The 18171-nt window shown below is 49.5% G+C and overlaps 1 protein-coding gene across 1 annotated transcript in view; it reads left to right on the forward strand.

Moving 5' to 3' along the window:
- SCN4A (sodium voltage-gated channel alpha subunit 4) overlaps positions 1-18171 on the forward strand; it is a gene marked incomplete at its 3' end in the record, with an annotated part of 108403 nt that overhangs the window by 23336 nt on the left and 66896 nt on the right. The window contains exons 6-10 of the mRNA XM_084615486.1: positions 4461-4745; positions 6376-6439; positions 12694-12835; positions 13843-14055; positions 17823-17987. Of these exons, the coding sequence (XP_084471612.1) occupies positions 4461-4745; positions 6376-6439; positions 12694-12835; positions 13843-14055; positions 17823-17987 (869 nt within the window). The remainder of the gene's footprint in view (positions 1-4460; positions 4746-6375; positions 6440-12693; positions 12836-13842; positions 14056-17822; positions 17988-18171) is intronic.

Raw genomic sequence — 18171 nt, forward strand, 5'->3', positions numbered from 1 at the left:
TAAACTTAATCCAGAGACACTCAGGTTTTTCTGCAGTATCGTACCGGAGCTCTGAACAGTCATACTGCTCCCTTACATACAGTGCTACTCCCCCACCTTTTCTGCCCTGCCTGTCCTTCATGAACAGTTTATAACCATCCACGACAGTACTCCAGTCATGTGAGTTATCCCACCAAGTCTCTGTTATTCCAATCAAGTCATAATTCCTTGACATCACCAGGACCTCCAGTTCTCCCTGCTTGTTTCCAAGGCTTTGTTTATATTCGTATATAAGCACTTGAGATAACCTGCTGATCACCCCTCATTCTCAGTATGAGGCAGGAGCCCTCCCCTCACAGACAATTTCTTAAATTGTCATTCTCATCCTTTATCTTGTTCTTTTATTAAGTCTCTCAGGGAGTTACCCCAGGCTGGCTTTAATCACACCTATCCTGTCCCCATTGATAGGTGCCTGTCTCATCTTTAGAATCTTTGTACTCTGAAACCTATCTTTAGAGTCGTCAATCTGCCCTCCTCTGACATTTCAATAGGGGCATGTTGCAGCCTCCTGGCGCCCTTGCATCTGTCTCCGGTTTCTCCCTGGAACATCTGGTTTAGTGATGGCCTTCACACTTATCTCTTAATACACATTCCTCATTGACATACAAAACAGAATTAATTTACACAGAACATTTTGAACAGGAATATCAAATTGCAATTCAAAAGAAAAACAATCACAGCATTCTTTTACTTATTTTAAAATGCTAAACCTACAACAAAGCGGTGACCCTCAAAGGTCTATTGCTGCCTTGAAATCAGTCCAAACGTAAAGAAATTCTGGCTGATGCATCTCTACCAATGGCACATTAGGCCATTCCTTTCTGCTACTCAAAAAGGGTGGCTGGCAGGATATGGTCAAATCATACATCAATACATTTGATACATGCTACATTATTATCTTATTCTTTATCCTTCATTCTAGATTATAGAAACTACAAACATAAAATCCTACTAATACAAAGCCAACCTGCGTAACTCATTGCCAGGAGATGTTGTGAAGGCCCAAAGCATAATTGAGTTTAAAAAATGTCAGTTCATGGAGGATATGTCCCTCAATGGCTATTAGCCAAAATGGTCAGGGACACAAGCCCATGCTCTGGTTGTCCCTAAACCTCTGACTGCCAGAAGCTGGGAGTGGGTGACAGGGGATGGATCACTTGATAAATTGCCCTGTTCTGTTCATTCCCTCTGAAGCATCTGGCATTGGCCTCTGTCAGAGACAGGATGGCCTAGCTGAGCCATTGGTCTGACCCAGTATGGCCATTCTTATGTGATGATGTTCTTCTGTTCTTATCCAACTAAGTATGATTGACTCATGTGAACAAGAGAAGCAGGATTTAGCATTTTTACTGCACTCAGATAAGTCCAAAATGACTAAACTATAAGGACTTAATTATGGAAAGGACCTCAACCTAATCTCCATGTTTGAGGGGAGGGGGGTGGGTTTGTGACATGCATAATCATGACCCTAATTGAACGCAGACTTGTGCTTAGCCGTCTTGGCCTTGATTTTAGCTAGGTCTCAACCTGGCCTCCAAAACTGGGTGCAGGCAGAAAGCTAGGAAACTTAAAGTGTGCAGCTGCGAGCACAAAGAGGTGAGCACGTAATTCTAGGCCCACCATTTGGCTGGCAGCGTTGGGTATGTCTACAGTGCAATTAGACGCCCACGGCTGGCCTGTGCCAGCTGATGGGCTCACAGGGCTCAGGGGCTGTTTAATTGCAGTGTAGACATTCGGGCTCAGGCTGCAGCCCAAGCTCTGGGACCCTGCTATCTCGCAGTGTCTTAGAGCCCAGGCTCCAGCCTGAGCCCAAACATCAGCATCACAATTAAACAGCCTCCTAGTCTGAGCCCTGCGAGCCTGCATCAGCCAGCCGTGGGTGTCTAACTGCAGTGTAGACATACCCTTAGAGGCCACATTTGCAAATATATCTGGTCTGGGACTCCTGATGGTCACCTTATCCCAGCCTCTAGATGGCACCAAGTTATATGTAAATTCAAACTACCTGGCTATTTGCCCCAATATGAGCCGGATGTTGGGCCCACACCCTGAGCACACATAACCCTATGTTTTGATAAGGTAGAAGCACGCCAAGAGCTCAGGTTCAATGGGGGAGGCTGCCTCGCTGGCACAGTGCAGAACCCTTTGGGCAAGGGCGGCTGCAACCTTGTCCAATGGATCCTAACATTCCCTGGGCAAAGACCCAGGAGAGTCTCCTGGCGTCATAGGAGTAACCAGATCGAAGATGCTATGAGGATATTTCATCAGGACAAGAAGACTCTTGTGCCCTGGCTTCTTTCACCACCTGCCAAGGCAGAGGGGACCTAATGCCAGCTAAAACCTATTTGTTTTACTCACATGAGTAGTCCTTCCTCAGCCAAAATACAACAACGGGAGGGAGCCCTCTGTGAACTCCCTACCAGACAAAGGGTTAAAAGCAAAACCAAACAGCAACTCCCCTAAGCCCCGGCACAGGAATAGGATTACTGGGGTTTGCATCTTCCCTCAGTTCCACAATGTGGGAGTCAAATGGGCATGTGCCCACTCCCCAAATGGCTAACAGCTTTGAATGGATGCCAAGGCCTATGACAGGGCCAGCAGGCTTGCTGGTGGGGGATCTGCGGAGGCAATGAAAGTCACTTTTATTCCAGGATAATCAATGCACTTCCCAAGCAGAGTAATTAATCTGGAATGTGATCTCTTTATCTGGTCTAGAGTCTCCACTACGCCAACCGTTATTCTGGAGTGGTTTATTCTCCTCTTGCTGTTCCAGTCAGTTTCACCATGTAGATAGGTCCTTAAAGGATCGGCGTTTTACCTCAACAGATGGAAACATTGGCATGGCGACTGGGACAAACTGATCCCCAATGTATATTTGGACATGAAATGGGTCCAAAGCAAATGCCAGATCTAAGCACTCCTGTACTTTGGGACAGTTTTGGGCTCCAGAGATGAATTCTGAGGCTTGATCCCATAACTAGTTTGGCTGTCACACGAGGGGAATAAATATTTTCACATCTCAAGGGCCTCTCCATTTTTTTGTTGAGGAACTGTCTGTTATTGAGTGTCCGGGGAGGTTGACGTGTTCTCCGACTGGTTTTTGAATGTTATAATTCTTGACAGCTGATTTGTGTCCATTTATTCTTTTGCATAGAGACTGTCTAGTTTGGACACTCAATAACAGGCTTAAAAGTGGCAATTCTTCAACAAAAAAACTTCAAAAACAGACTTCAATGAGAAACTGCAGAACTGGAATTAATTTGCAAACTGGACACCATCAAATTAGGCCTGAATAAAGACTGGGAGTGGCTGGGTCACTACAAAAACTAAAAACTAATTTCCCCATGCTAATTTCCCCCTACTGTTACTCACACCTTCTTGTCAACTGTTTGATATGGGCCACCCTGATTACCACTACAAAAGTGATTTTTCCTCCTGTTGATAATAGCCCACTTTAATTGAATTGTCTCGTTAGAACTGACCCCCCACTTAGTAAGGCAACTCCCATCTTTTCATGTACTGTGTATATCTATCTTCCTACTGTATTTTCCACTCCATGAATCTGATGAAGTGGGTTTCCGCCCATGAAAGCTTATGCCCAAATAAATTTGTGTCTCTAAGGTACTACAAGTACTCCTCGTTGTTTTTGCTGATACAGACCAACACGGCTACCACTCTGAAACCTGTTCTTTTGTGTGATCTAGCACATCAAAAGGACCATTTGTGGGCACAGAGTGATTCAAAACCTCAGGGCAACAGACCTCATTACATGGCGTGGGGCTATTGTGTCAGGGTGTGTGCTGGTGTCTGGCGGGGTCAGGAAAGAACTGACAGGCTTTGTGAATAAGGGATTTTCCAGTTCACTGGCAATTCTGAAAACTCAGGAAAAAAACGTTTTAGGACTAATCGAAAATGACATTTTTTGAAATTTTTGGTGAACTGAATAGTCAAAAAAAATCATTTCTGATTTTTTGTTTTAACAAAATCTAAATGGTTTGATTTTGACCATTTTAAAATGTTTTAAAATGTTATATAAACCTAAGGAAATTTGTAAACAAAAAGTTTTGAACTGAAAAATTGAAGCATTTCATTTTAAAAATGTTGAAACAAAATGTTTTCATTTTTTTTATTTTTTGTTTCATTTTTTATCTGAAACCATTTGCAAAACACTTTGGTGTTGCCAAATCTGCATTTTGTGCCAGAAAAAAAAGTGTTGACAGAAACATTTCACCCTGCTTTATTTCCAGCCCTTTGGATAATAGCATTGCACCGCGGATGGGTGAATTTTTATGGGAAGGGGTCTTGCCTTACACTGAAATCCAGGTTTTCTTATGGGACGCATGAACTCCATAGCAACATTAGAACATTATCGATGATTAACAAATTAATAACTACACCAATAATAATGTCTCCCTCCTCAGGGTTGAAGACAATTGTTGGAGCTTTGGTACAGTCCGTGAAGAAGCTCTCTGACGTCATGATTCTCACCGTCTTCTGTCTGAGTGTTTTTGCACTGGTTGGCCTTCAGTTGTTCATGGGGAACCTTCGGCAAAAATGCATCAGGTGGCCACCCCCTATAAACGACACTTTGCAAGAGGACATCTTCGGAATGGACAATGACATGTTCGCTAACTCAACTCTCTCCAGCAACACAACTGGGTTGAGTAATGGGACTTTTGACTGGGATTCGTACATCAGCGATGAAGGTAAATACTTATGTGCCTTCTTCTCTGCTGTTAAAATGTACCCAAGTAAACAACCTGATTGACTCCTTGCTACCATTCAGAGCCCCTCTCTTTAGCAAATCAACATCCAGGACTGTCCACCATCCTTGGAAAATTTCACACCATGTGACTAAGCCAATGACAAATCAAAATTGGCCACAAACATCAAAAGCTGGAGGTGGAATCCAAAAATAATAAATGAATATTTTTGTCCAAAACAAGAAAATGAGAAAATCAAAATGTTTTGGCAAAAAAGAAAATGTTTAAAACAAAAGGGCAGAACCCTTTATTGAATAAGGAGCCACACACCAAGGGTGGAGAAAGAATTCTGAAACTGCTTCCGTATCCAGGGTCCTTCTACAGTGCAGGCACAGTTATACAAGAGGCAGAACCAGCTGCTAGTTAGCCTGTTGCTGCCAAGTAATGCTGCAGCGGGATGGGTATTGTCTGGAGTGTTTCACATCTTGTTTAGAGCCCTCAGCAGAACTCAGTGGCAAGTCATGTTACATGCTGACTGAGGTGCTTTATTCCAACGGCATAAGTGGCTGTGAGGTTAACCACAGGAAGGCTCCTTAGCAGGGGAGTTAACGTCAATATCCTCGAATGACTGAGATCTATACAAACAGCAGTGACACATTCTGGCCATGCATTCAGGTTAACAGCTGCTCACACCAGAACAACACATCCTGGCCTGAAATGCCATATAGGGGGTGGCTTTTCAACACTCCACTGGTTAGTTAAATAAAAGCATGGGGTCTGGGAAGGAATAACCGATTGAGATGCACAGAACAGGCTCCAGATAGGTCCCTCCAGGCCATTCAGAGGGCAAAGTCCGAATCAGGTAACACCCAAGGTGGGGTACTCATTGCTTCTCTATGCAGGTGTCTCAGGCTGCTGATCCTCACCCGCCAGAAGGGCCTGACCCCAGGGCAGGTTCCCCATGACAGTAAATGAAATGAAATTCCCTCTTTGCTGCGTCTCAGCAGCTGCTGTGGTTCTCATGTGAGTGGGTCACTGGCAACATCAAAGAGGAATGAGTTTGATGCATTCCTGGTCTCGGCACCCTTTGGGGTTGGCTGTCTTAGGAAGGTGTGGGCTGACTGGGATGGGAGCATCTGGGAAAAGGAACTTGTAGTGGGCTCAGTTTGGTGCTGGCCTGAGAGTGCTTGTTATTTTCCACAGTTTCCCAGCAGGGCATGTGCAAAAATTCACTCAGCTGAAAACCCGCAGAGCCATGACACTGGCCTTTCTCCAGTCTTTTCAGTCCCTTTCTATGAACGTTCACACCAGTGAGCTTTGGTTTGCATGAAAGGGAATGTTAACACATGTTCACACAAGCATTCACGCTGGCCACTGTCACTGGCTGTCTCTAGAGCTGTCACTGGGTTGGGAGTCAGCCAGTCGGGCAAGTGAAACAAAACTGTGTGACTAAGGTCACCTGTGCAAATTAGCACATTATGAATAGCAAATATAGGAAGCAATAGCTGTGGTGAATGCTTTGTGCTGGGACACAATCCAATTAGCCATTTGTTGAAAAATTGCAAAGATAAACAAACGTGTGCAAAGCAATGTCTGCAATTCTCACTTCTTGCTTTTTTCCTGAATTGCAAAGGGAATTTCTACTTTCTGGAGGGCTCACTGGATGCTCTGCTCTGCGGGAACAGCAGCGATGCTGGGTGAGTGGGGTCTGTTCTGACTGGCACAAACAGACCTGGGCGGCCCCTGGGGAGGGAAAGAGGCCAGCCGTGGCTTAGTCTGAGGATAGCACTCAGCCGGACCAGGCAACGAGAAGTGACTGGTGTGAGTTTTGCGAAGAGGGTTGTGGGCACAAATGCCCATTGTACGTCTGGGCGCAAATCTTTTGGGAATTGTGAAGGGAACCCTCTGCTCCCATCTTCTTTGCTCTCACGCAGACCGTTCAGAGACCTTCCTTTTGTAGACACCACCATGTAGTTTACTGACAGTGCTTCACCTTGCCCAGCCATCCTATGTACAGAGTCATTCAGCTTGACTAGCCCTTCTCCAGAGGGATGGGGGATGAGAAAAAGTCTCTCCACACAGAGATCTCCCTGCATCAGGCCCCAGCTACCCTTGTATCTCTCCCTCTTCTGCTTTCCCACCCCCTTGCACTTCCTTCCTGGGCTCTTTTACCCAGGCTCCTTGTTAATGGGCTAATTAGCTCATTATCTACCCGGCCCCAATCTGATCTGGTCGTCAGGAGCTCCTCTTCTTAATGACAGGTTTCAGAGTAGCAGCCGTGTTAGTCTGTATCCGCAAAAAGAAAAGGAAGACTTGTGGCACCTTAGAGACTAACCAATTTATTTGAGCATAAGCTTTCCCGAGAGCTGTAGCTCAGGAAAGCTTATGCTCAAATAAATTGGTTAGTCTCTAAGGTGCCACAAGTCCTCCTCTCCTTAACGAGGCCCTCTCCGGGGCCTCATTGGCTAAACAGTGACCAGAGTGCTGGCTTGGTTGCTGACTCCTCACGGGGATGGAGCCAGCTGCGCCCCCACTGCCAGGGGGATGCCCTCTTTACTGGGAGGGAAAAGGAGTCTGACGTATTTGTACCTCTCCCTGAGAAATGACCCTGTGGGAGGTTCTGCTGGGAGTGCCTGGGGGCTAATTCCTGAGGGGTCCTCTGGGATGACTCTGCTTCTGTATCTGAAGAGCTATAGGCCAAACTGCAGGTCTCTGCCCATCCTGTTCACCCTCCCTGCAGGTGCACCTGGTTGGTGAATGCAGATCCCCCAGGGCAGCGCAGGAAATGATACACAGACTGGGGGGTGGGAAATATGATGGGGAGAAAGGGGAACCCCAGATGCAAGCTAGATAGGCAGTTGCAGCCTCCTTCTGCCTCCTGCCATTGGTGCTGGAGAACACCTCCGCCCTGTCGCTCCCCAGAGGTTCTTCTAGACAGCTTAGCCTCAGGCCTGTTCCAAGCACAGGCTTTTCGCTTTATAATATACTGAGATTGACAAACTGTTTTTGTGGGGAGGGGCAATGGGTGTGAATTCTAGCCTTAGAAGAGCTGGATGTTTGCTCTACCCACGCAGCCCCGGCTGTGTCAAGTCTCCTATCTTTCCCCGACTGGCTGTTGTGAAATGACTCAAATGGACTAGTAGCCACCTCCTAAGAGCTGGAGCTGAGGTTTTCAGCCCTAGGTGCCTAAAGTGAGGGTCTGTGCCCAGAGCCCCACAAGGCCTGATTGTCAGGAAGTGTTGAACACCTGCCCTGTGAAAACCAAGCCCCTTGGGGGTGCCTTACATTGAGCACCCCTAAGATGATGCACCCCAAATCACTAGTCACTTGCGAAAATCTTGGTCATAAATCTTGACTAGATACCTAAGTAAGTGGCCACATTTTCAAACGTCCTGTCTACCCAGCAGCTCCCAGGAAGTCAGTAGAAAGAGCTGAGTTCTCAACACTTGACAATCCGGCCACTCTGCGTATGACTACACTGCAATAAACCACCCACAGCTGGCCAGGCCAGCTGAGTCTGGCTCGGGATGCGGGGCTAGGAGATTGCAGGGTAGATATTTGGGTCCGAGCTGAAGCCCGGGCTCTGGGAGGTACTGCCCCCAGCACGGAGCCGCTGGCAGTGCAGGATGACCTGGTCAGCTGGCATGGTGACTTGCTGGCCCCGGAGTCCAACATGGGAACTGAGGGGAGCCAGCAGCGTTGCCGAAGAAGGCCAACAGAGTGACTCTGCTGACAAAACCGGCCCCAGAGGAGGCTCTGCCGCAGGAGCAGCTGCAGCACATCCTGGGGCTGAGCAGAGAGGAGCTTTTTGAGGCTCCCCTCCACCCTGGAGAAATGGCCGCTGCAGAACTGGCCTCAGAAAGTGAAGAGGCAGAAGCCGCTGGTAAGTTTCTGGCTCCATTTTTGTGTTTATTAAAATAGGAATTAGAAATGGGAGGGATTTCCAGACCATGAACCAATGCAAGCCCTGGGTAACACCCTGTATCCGCTAATGGCCGATACCATGCCAGCACATTGGCATCCCCCACCTCCCTCCCACCATATGGAATTCAACATGGAACTCAGGTAATACAAACAGGAAAGCAAGCAATGAAAAGTGAAGTTTTACTAGAAAAGTGCATGTTTTCTGAGGACATTCTGGTTTGTTAAAAATAACAACCTTAAACTGCCTTCCATGTATGCACACTGCTTGACCCCACCCCACCGGCGTGACCAGCCACCCAAAGAGTGAACTGGGGCTCGGGGGCAGTTGAAATGTAATCCATTTTCAAATCTCACCCATTTCTGTTAAATGCAACCCATGCCATCCATGGATGACAAAATCATTTCTCCCAGATACGACTGGAGGTTTGAATTCAGTCCAGAAATGTGCCGGGGGGGTGATGTAAGGGGGATGGCAGTGCAGGTCTGGGTGTTTGCATGCAGTCATAACAGGCTATGTTGGAAGCCTTGGGGAAGCACTGAGCCATGTGTATGCTAACACAGCATCCTGTTCATTCCCTCGTTACTTTTGACCCAATCCTGGGTGCTGATAGCTGCTAACTTTTCCCATAGCAGGAACTCCAGATAGGCAGTCCCATTTCGGGAAAGGCATATATTCCAGGGCCTCCGTGGTAGCTGAGCTGCCCATTCCACTCACATGTGTGCTGTTCAGTCGCTATACGTTTGAATACTTTGGTAGCTTCCGTGGTGCTTTCCCACCGGCAGCTTGGAACAACACTCTTGGCCAGCTGGGCGCCACGGGTACTATTGTGTTCTCCAAAATGTGGCATGCTTGAAATGAAGCCAAGGCTTCTGTAGTATGATGTGGCCACTGACCTCCCCCAGAGCCCCAGGTGGATTGCAGTTTTTAGAAAAAAAACCAGCTGTGTTTTAACTCCCCATTCTCCGTGCACATCTCTTGCTGCGATTAACCCGGCTGTGTCCAGGGCAGCTCCAGCTACCCGAAGCATCCGTCTCCCCATGAGCTGAAGTTCAGTAACATTTTATGTCTTTGACATTCCAAGAGGATTTTTTCTGTGCTCCTGCACTGAGCTGTGGACCTCCAGAGCTCACCCTCACTACAGCAGAGGCCCGGTTCACCATACCTTCACAGGCCGCTCCATGGTGAACATATAGTTCAAGTTCTGGACAGGACCAACATGTAGGTCCAGGACTAAAGACAGAGGGACCTGCGGCTAGAGGAAGGCAGGCCATGAGGCAAAAGGAAAAGTTCAGGCTGGCTGCACAGCTTAAGGACAGGGTTGCAGCACGGTAGCACTTGCTCCGTGGTTCCTGGAAGAGGCCCGGTGGCTGAGGGAGAAGGACTGAGCTCAGCAGAAAGAGCTGTTTGAGCAGCAGCTATCATTAATGGACACAAGAGTCCCAGCTTCCACTGCATTGCCCAACCCACTATCTGCACCCCGCCTCGGTACCCCATGCTGCAATCCAGAAACATCTGGGACAGCTCCATGGCTGGATGGCCCATGCAATCGGACCCTATCAGCCACTGGACAGGGCAAGTGTGCCCCATGCAGCCCTCCAGGCTGAACTCCTCCCTGTGGATGCTGCCCTGGCACCAAGTGTGCAGCAAAAGAGGAAGGAAGGGAAAGGAGAGCGGGGACCCAGGGGACATGCAACAGTTGGGGCTTTCTGTCTGGAGGATGGTTTCACTGTTTGCACTTTGTTCCTGGTTTTTTCAAAGGTTTTGGTGCTACTCGTGTTTTGGGGTCCTCATGGCAGCTGCTCTTTTCTAATAAATGTTTAATAATAAAGGGTTTTATTTTGTTAAGAAATGTTCTGACCATCCTGCATCCCATCCCATAATGTGTATTTCAAATAATGAAGGTAACCACATGATCAGGGGACAGTTGGGCAGTTGTATGCAAACGCTATTTCCCAACACAGTTATCTACATCAATCTGTACATCGATCAGCTATGTACATCAATCCATACTGGGAATCCACACCCCCCACTTCCTCTGTCACAAGCGATCACGTCATTCATAAGTACAATGCATGGCAATGACCCCCTAAGGCAATCCACCCCAACTTCACCACGTTCATACAGGTGCTGTTCTCCCTCTTCCCTTGGTCCAGGCAAGCCCATCACGCAGGCGCACGCAGCATCCCTGACTTCTGGTGCCCAGGTACATCCAGCACCAGCACTTTCTGGTTGGTCTGTAAACACCTCCAATGGGAGTTCAATCTGCCAAAAGCGCATTCAACGCCGGATGAGCGAGTCATTCAACCTCCTCTTGCCAGGGCCTCGAAGGTCAGGGGACAGTCTGATTAGACAAGGCAAAAGGGCGCACATGGGGTCCTCAAGAAAACAGGGGAGACAGTAGCTCCACTTATGACAATGTCATTTGGTGGGAATAGTGTCCCAGCCTGTCCTTGAATGTAGCCCCCCCATAGGCGGAAAACCCTGGTATCACAACCTGCCTAGTGCAGCCCACGCTGGCAGCCATACATTGGAATCTGTGGTCCACTTGGGCCTGCATACCAATGGAGAAGTACCCTTTGCCGTTCAAGTCCTCGTGCTTCTTGAGGACAAACTGTGGGCCCATGAGTCTCGTCAACGGCCCTGGTGCAGTCTGGAAACCCCATTCTCTCAAAGTCAGCAATAACTTCACGTTGGGAGTAAGCCACACGCCTGACTGCCTCAGAAACCTCTCCCACCACGTTACCCCCAGTCGACGTGCCAACACCAAGCAGGTTAGTAATGGCCCTATAGCAGTCTGGTGAAGCCAGCTTCCAGACAGGTATAATAACCCGCTTCTGGGCTGGCGTGGCCTGCCTCATGCATGTCTTTATGCTGGAGGGTCGGGGCAGGCTGCTTACAAACTGCATGGTGATGTGATCCCATCAGTCCGCGTTTGTGGCCCTGTTCCAGCAGCAGCTACGCCAAGAGTTGTGAGCAGCATCAGCCACATCTGTGTCCTCCTCCTGCTCCATCGTTAGCTCTTTGGTGGGCCAGAAAATGCTGCCGGGACATCCACTGGAGTCTCATGGAAGTTCTGACCATTTCCTGAAACAGGAGTGACAGTGCAAGCAAGACAAGTTCTGCAAATGCATCTCCTCTGTGTTGCTGGCTTCAGTTGCTGGGACCTTGCAGATTGAAATGTCAAGTCAGCAGGATCTGTTGGTGGCTGTTCAAACTTCCTGTAATGGCCGGGGTGGACAGTCAAGTTTTTCCACACAGAGTTAGAGCCGCCACATTTTGGGAGGGAACTAGGGAGTCTGAGGCAGTGGTGGATTAGCCACTGGGCCAACAGGGCCTGTGCTCAGGGGCCCCGGCCATTGGGCTGGCCCAGAAAAATGGGCTCCCCCGCGTCTGATCCACCTGCCCAACACCCCTGCTGATCCACACCGTGCCCCAAACCCAGGCATGTCAGGTGGGGGGGTGGGGCAAGCCCCTGCCCCCTGACTCCATTTCCCCGGCACCCAGTTTTGAAAGTCTTGGCTTAATTGTCTGCAAATGTGTATTGCTCTGTGTGTGTGTGTGAGAGAGAGAGAGAGAGAGACAGACAGACAGACAGACAGACAGAACCAAGTACTTTTAAGATACAGAACTCTTGCCTCTTACTTTTAAACTCCAGCAAACCAGCTGCCTCCAGTATACCACCAGCATCAGGCCTGTACATCGTACATGGTGGGGTAAACACAGGGGGTCTCCTTAGCATTCACACGCATTAGCTCTTCTGTATCACGTGATAGTCCAGGGTTGCCTATTCAATAAGGATCTGACTCTGAACTGAATGCTTCTCCATCTGGCCTTGAGTCACCCCTGTGCCAGCCCACTTGCTTCATTGGGGTTGCGCAGGTAAAACTGGGCCGTTCGCACCTTGCACCCTCCTCAAGTTTCTGAACATAAAACTCAATTCACTTTTGCCCTGGCTTACCTTTCCTGTGCCAGGCTGGGGCTGAATTTAACACTAACACACCCTCTTCTCTCTGCTCCCACTGGCAGGAAGTGCCCTGAAGGATACATGTGTATGAAAGCAGGAAGGAATCCGAACTATGGCTACACCAGCTATGATACATTTAGCTGGGCTTTCCTTTCTCTCTTCCGCCTCATGACTCAGGACTATTGGGAGAATCTCTTCCAGCTGGTGAGCCCTTTCTTCCCTTTTATCTGGGTTTTCCCACTGGCAAAGGCAATAGCTTGCATTCGATTGCACGTCCCCCTACACGTGGCAGGGGTCCTTTGAATTAAAGGTCATTGTGGGTTTTTTTTGATTTCCTCTTGTTTTTTGTGTGGTGATGGAGGGTCCAGCCCATCTGTGGGCTGGGAAATCTAAAACGTGCCTCTGGCCACTTGGTCACTCAGTGTAAAGCACGTGGGAGCTTGTTGCTTATTGATATTCATCCGAAAGCATCTGGGCTGGAAGGGAGCACCCGGCTGAGTGCAATGGGGCATATTTTCCATGGAGCTGGGCCACACGATACAGTTGACAACAGACATAATCACAATCCCCTAAATAAGCCCCTCCCAGGCACATTGGGAGCTAGAACTGCTACCTTTGCCCTTAGTTGCAGGGACAGGGGCTGGCGCTGAAGGAGGACTCACAGCCGGTGGGAATAGCAGGTCCTCTATCTTCTCTGTTGGGGCATCACTAGAGGGCAAGATCGCACAGGTATACTCACGTTCTAAGGCCTGCCAGTTTGTATCCGTACCGAGAGTCTGAGACCTCTCAGGGCCAGGGGCATTTGGATGAGCCTGTTGTGATGATCAGAGTCTGCTGTCCAGATCCAGGTTCGGCTTCTCAGCCCCTCAGGAGCGTGAGGATCTGTGGTTTTCATTCCCGGCAATCCCTCAGGCTCCTCTGCTGGGTGGAAGCACCATGCATGCCATCCCAGTGCGCACGCCGGAGGAGAGCCCTGTTGTGCTGACGCCTCTGGGGACTGTAGTATAACTCACAACCCACTGACACTCACCACAGCACGAGCAATGAGGGGAAGGCTAGATGGGAGTAAGGCCCTCTCAGTTATGTGAGGAGAAGGTGACTCAAAGCCACACCCATCACTGGGAAGAGGCACTAAGGTAGCCTAGCAATTAGAGAGTAAATAGACTAGTGGTCTGACCATCTGTGATGGAATGTGCCTCTTCTTTCCACAGACCCTTCGCGCCGCTGGGAAAACATACATGATCTTCTTTGTGGTGGTTATATTCCTTGGTTCCTTCTACCTCATCAACCTGATCCTGGCTGTTGTAGCAATGGCCTACGCCGAGCAAAACGATGCTACCATGCTGGAGGAGCAGCAGAGAGAGGCAGAGTTTCAGCAGCTCCTGGAACAGCTGAAGAAGCATCAGGAGGAACAAGAGAAACTGGTCAGTCCTATGGCAGCCTGGCTGCCATGGGGATTGGGAGCACTAAGAATGTAGGGCCGGAGTCTAGGTCTGTACTGAAGCTGGGTGCGAGCCGCTCGGACCAGGTCGACAGGGCAGGGCTGAAACTAGTGCCAGAGTGGACACTGCATCTCGGGTTGCCAAGTGTAGGGGGTTGGGTGGGAAGGATCAAAGTAAGGGGGCACCGAGGGGAGAAGCCCACTGGGCAGAAGAGCGAGGTCAGCCAGTGGCAGTGGTAGGGAGGGGTGGGATTACAGGGAACTAACAGCCAATGTCAGCCCAGAAAGTGAGACAAGAGATCCAGGCTGCGGGGTCCTCCACTGAAGCTAAGGAGCCCCCCGCATGACAGAGGACGCGGTGCAAATGTGGATCAGAAGAAGCCTGGCAGTTCTGTGTGGCCATTCCCTGCCGGAGCTGGGAGGAGCTTGCAGGGCTGGGCTGAAGTCCCCAAGCCCTCATGCCTCCTTTCTCAAAGCAGCCAGTGCCAGCCAGACCTGAAGGAGGTAAATTAGAGATGTCCAGTCCCACCTCCTCCCACCTCCCCATTGGACCCACCCCTGGGCACCAGGCCCAGCAGCCTCAGTTTCCTGCCCACATCGTGAGTAGCAGCTGGGAAGGGCCTTCACAGCCTTCTGGCACCATCCTTCACTCCGCTCTGTAATGCAGCCTCTCGGGCTCCAATCCTGGGCTGGGGGTTGCCAATTTTGGTTGGATATGTTCCTGGAGGTTTCATCACATGACATAATCTTTCATTAAAGATTCATCTTTAATTTCTGGAGACTCCAGGACAATCCCAGAGGGTTGGCAACCTTACTGGCTGCACTGTGGCTGCTCTGCCCTGAGCAGCTTCTAAGCCCCCGCTCCCTGCAGCTGGCCATGGATGTGTGGCCAGAGCAATAGGGGTGTGGCCGAGGCATCCCCACATCCTGGTGCTGTCGGGCATTGCAGCAGGTGCAAGTTAAGTGACCCTCAGGCAGGTCTATCTTACACTGAAGAAATGGTCCAGGACCTGGGGGCGGGGAGGTGGCTTAAGGCCACGTTTGCAACCCCTGTCCTCTGTTGTGTCAAGGGCTCCTTAGCTGCAGCTGAGGATCCTGCAGCCTGGATCTCTTGTCTCATTTGCTGTGTTGCTGTTGGCTGTTACTTCCCACCTCCCCCTACCACTGCCACTTGCTCAGTTCACTCTTCTGCCCGGTGGGCCTCTCTCCCTCCCACCTTCCTCATCTTCCCTTCCCCTCGGTGACCCCATCCCTTCATCCACTCCCTCTCTTACTCCTCCAGGCATTAACTATTAGCTGTGTTGCAGAAGCGCCAAGGGCACCAATGTGCTGCCCCGTGCAACAGTCTGGGAGCTGACCTTGTTCGTGAAGACAGAGGCAAAAAAAGCATTGAGTACATTAGCTTTTCCCACATCCTCTGTCACTAGGTTGACTCCCTCATTCAGTAAGGGGCCCGCACTTTTCTTGACTTTCTTCTTGTTGCTAACATACCTGAAGAAACCCTTCTTGTTACTCTTAACATCTCTTGCTAGCTGCAACTCCAGGTGTGATTTGGCCTTTCTGATTTCACTCCTGCATGCCCGAGCAATATTTTTATACTCCTCCCTGGTCATTTGACCAATCTTCCACTTCTTGTAAGCTTCTTTTTTGTGTTTAAGATCAGCAAGGATTTCACTGTTAAGCCAAGCTGGTCACCTGCCATATTTACTATTTTTTCTACACATTGGGATGGTTTGTTCCTGTAACCTCAATAAGGATTCTTTAAAATACAGCCAGCTCTCCTGGACTCCTTTCCCCCTCATTTTATTGTCCCAGGGGATCCTGCCCACCAGTTTCCGGAGGGAGTCAAAATCTGCTTTTGTGAAGTCCAGAGTCCGTATTCTGCTGCTCTCCTTTCTTCCTTGTGTCAGGATCCTGAACTCGACCATCTCATGGTCACTGCCTCCCAGGTTCCCATCCGCTTTTGTTTCCCCTACTAATTCTTCCCTGTTTGTGAGCAGCAGGTCAAGAAGAGTTCTGCCCCTAGTTGGTTCCTCCAGCACTTGCACCAGGAAATTGTCCCCTACACTTTCCAAAAACTTCTTGGATTGTCTGTGCACCGCTGTATTGCTCTCCCAGCAGATATCAGGGTGATTGAAGTCTCCCATGAGAACCAGAGCCTGCGATCTAGTAACTTCCGTTAATTGCCAGAAGAAAGCCTCGTCTATGTCATCCTCCTGGTCTGCTGGTCTCTAGCAGACTCCCACCACGACATCACCCTTGTTGCTCACACTTCTAAACTTAATCCAGAGACTCTCAGGTTTTTCTGCAGTTTTATACCAGAGCTCTGAGCAGTCATACTGCTCTCTTACATACAAGGCAACTCCCCCCCCCCCCCCGCTTTTCTGCCCTGCCTGTCCTTCCTGAACAATTTATATCCATCCATGACAGTACTCCAGTCATGTGAGTTATCCCACCAAGTCTTTTTTTTCCTATCACATCATAATTCCTTGACTGTGCCAGGACTTCCAGTTCTCCCTGCTTGTTTCCCAGGCTTCTTGTATTTGTGTATAGGCACTTAAGATAACTCGCTGATCATCCCGATTTCTCAGTATGAGGCAGGAGCTCTCCCCTCTTGAGCTCTCCTGCTCATGCTTTCTCCCAGTATCCCACTTCCCCACTTACCTCAGGGCTTTGGTCTCCTTCCACCTCCCTAGGTAACCCATTCCAGTGCTTCATCACCTTCCTAGTGAAATAGTGTTTCCTAATATCCAACCTAGGCCTCCCCCACTGCAACTTGAGACCATTGCTTCTTGTTCTGTCATCTGCCACCACTGAGAACAGCCGAGCTCCATCCTTTTTGGAACCCCCCTTCAGGTAGTTGAAGGCTGCTATCAAATCCCCCCTCACTCTTCTCTTCTACAGACTAAATACCCCAGTTCCCTTAACTTCTCCTCGTAAGTCATGTGTCCCAGCCCCCTAATCGTTTTCGTTGTCCTCTGCTGGACTCTCTCCAGTTTGTCCACATCCCTTCTGTAGTGGGGGGACAAAAACTGGACACAATACTCCTGGTGTGGCCTCGCCAGTGCCGAATAGAGGGGAATAATCACTTCCCTTGATCTGCTGGCAATGCTCCTACTAATTCAGCCAAATATGCCATTGGCCTTCTTGGCAACAAGGGCACACTGTTGACTCATATCCAGCTTCTCATCCACTGTAATCCTCAGGTCCTTTTCTGCAGAACTGCCGCTTAGCCAGTTAGTCCCCACCCTGTAGCAGTGCATGGGATTCTTCCGTCCTAAGTGCAGGACTCTGCACTTGAACTTGTTGAACCTCATCAGATTTCTTTTGGCCCAATCCTCCAATTTGTCTAGGTCACTCTGCTTTGAGTTTGGTTTGCTTTGAGCTGAGAATGTGCTGAGAGGGGAGAACTGTTTGCCCACAGTGGTAGCTCTGAGGCCCCGAGGAGAAAAGACATGTCAGCAGTGGGAGAGGCTGCACCATTTCCCTTCCCCAAGGAGATAACTCTGGTAGCTGTTACCCATGTCCCTTCCCGTGTGGAGTTGACAGGCAGGCAACATGGGCTGTGTCACTTCCAAGGTGCATCCTGACCCATTTTCATGAGGAATGACTAAGCATTAAGCAAAGAGAAATGGGTCATCAAACCATTGCCTCAATATCAGCAGAAAGATTCCCTCCCCTCCCCCACAACACACACACTGCGTCCCACTGAGGAAGCTCCCACCACACAAGTCTCTGGTTTCTTTGCAGTTACAAGACCGTAAATCAAGTGGCATCTCCCAGAGCACCAGTGCAGTGGACAAGAAGACGGGGGACTCTGCCCCAGCTGCAGCTGACAACCAAGGCAAATCCAAAGACTGCAACGGGCGAGTCATTGCCAGGGTCGTGCTGGAGCGCTCAGCGACAGTTGAGGAAGTATATACTCGTTATGTTTCGTTTCTCTGGTGCTGTCTGTGCATGGCACGCTGTATTCATCTCTGCACTGCTGCAGAGCCCAGCAGAGGGACCAAGTGGGGAGAGTTTGGACTTGTCTGTCCTGGGGCTGCTGGGAGCCACAGTCCGAGGCCTTCTCCAACTTGTTCTGCTTGCTGCAATGGCT

Source organism: Lepidochelys olivacea (assembly GCF_965140295.1).
Source record: "Lepidochelys olivacea isolate rLepOli2 genome assembly, chromosome: 27".
NCBI classification, from domain to species: domain Eukaryota; kingdom Metazoa; phylum Chordata; order Testudines; family Cheloniidae; genus Lepidochelys; species Lepidochelys olivacea.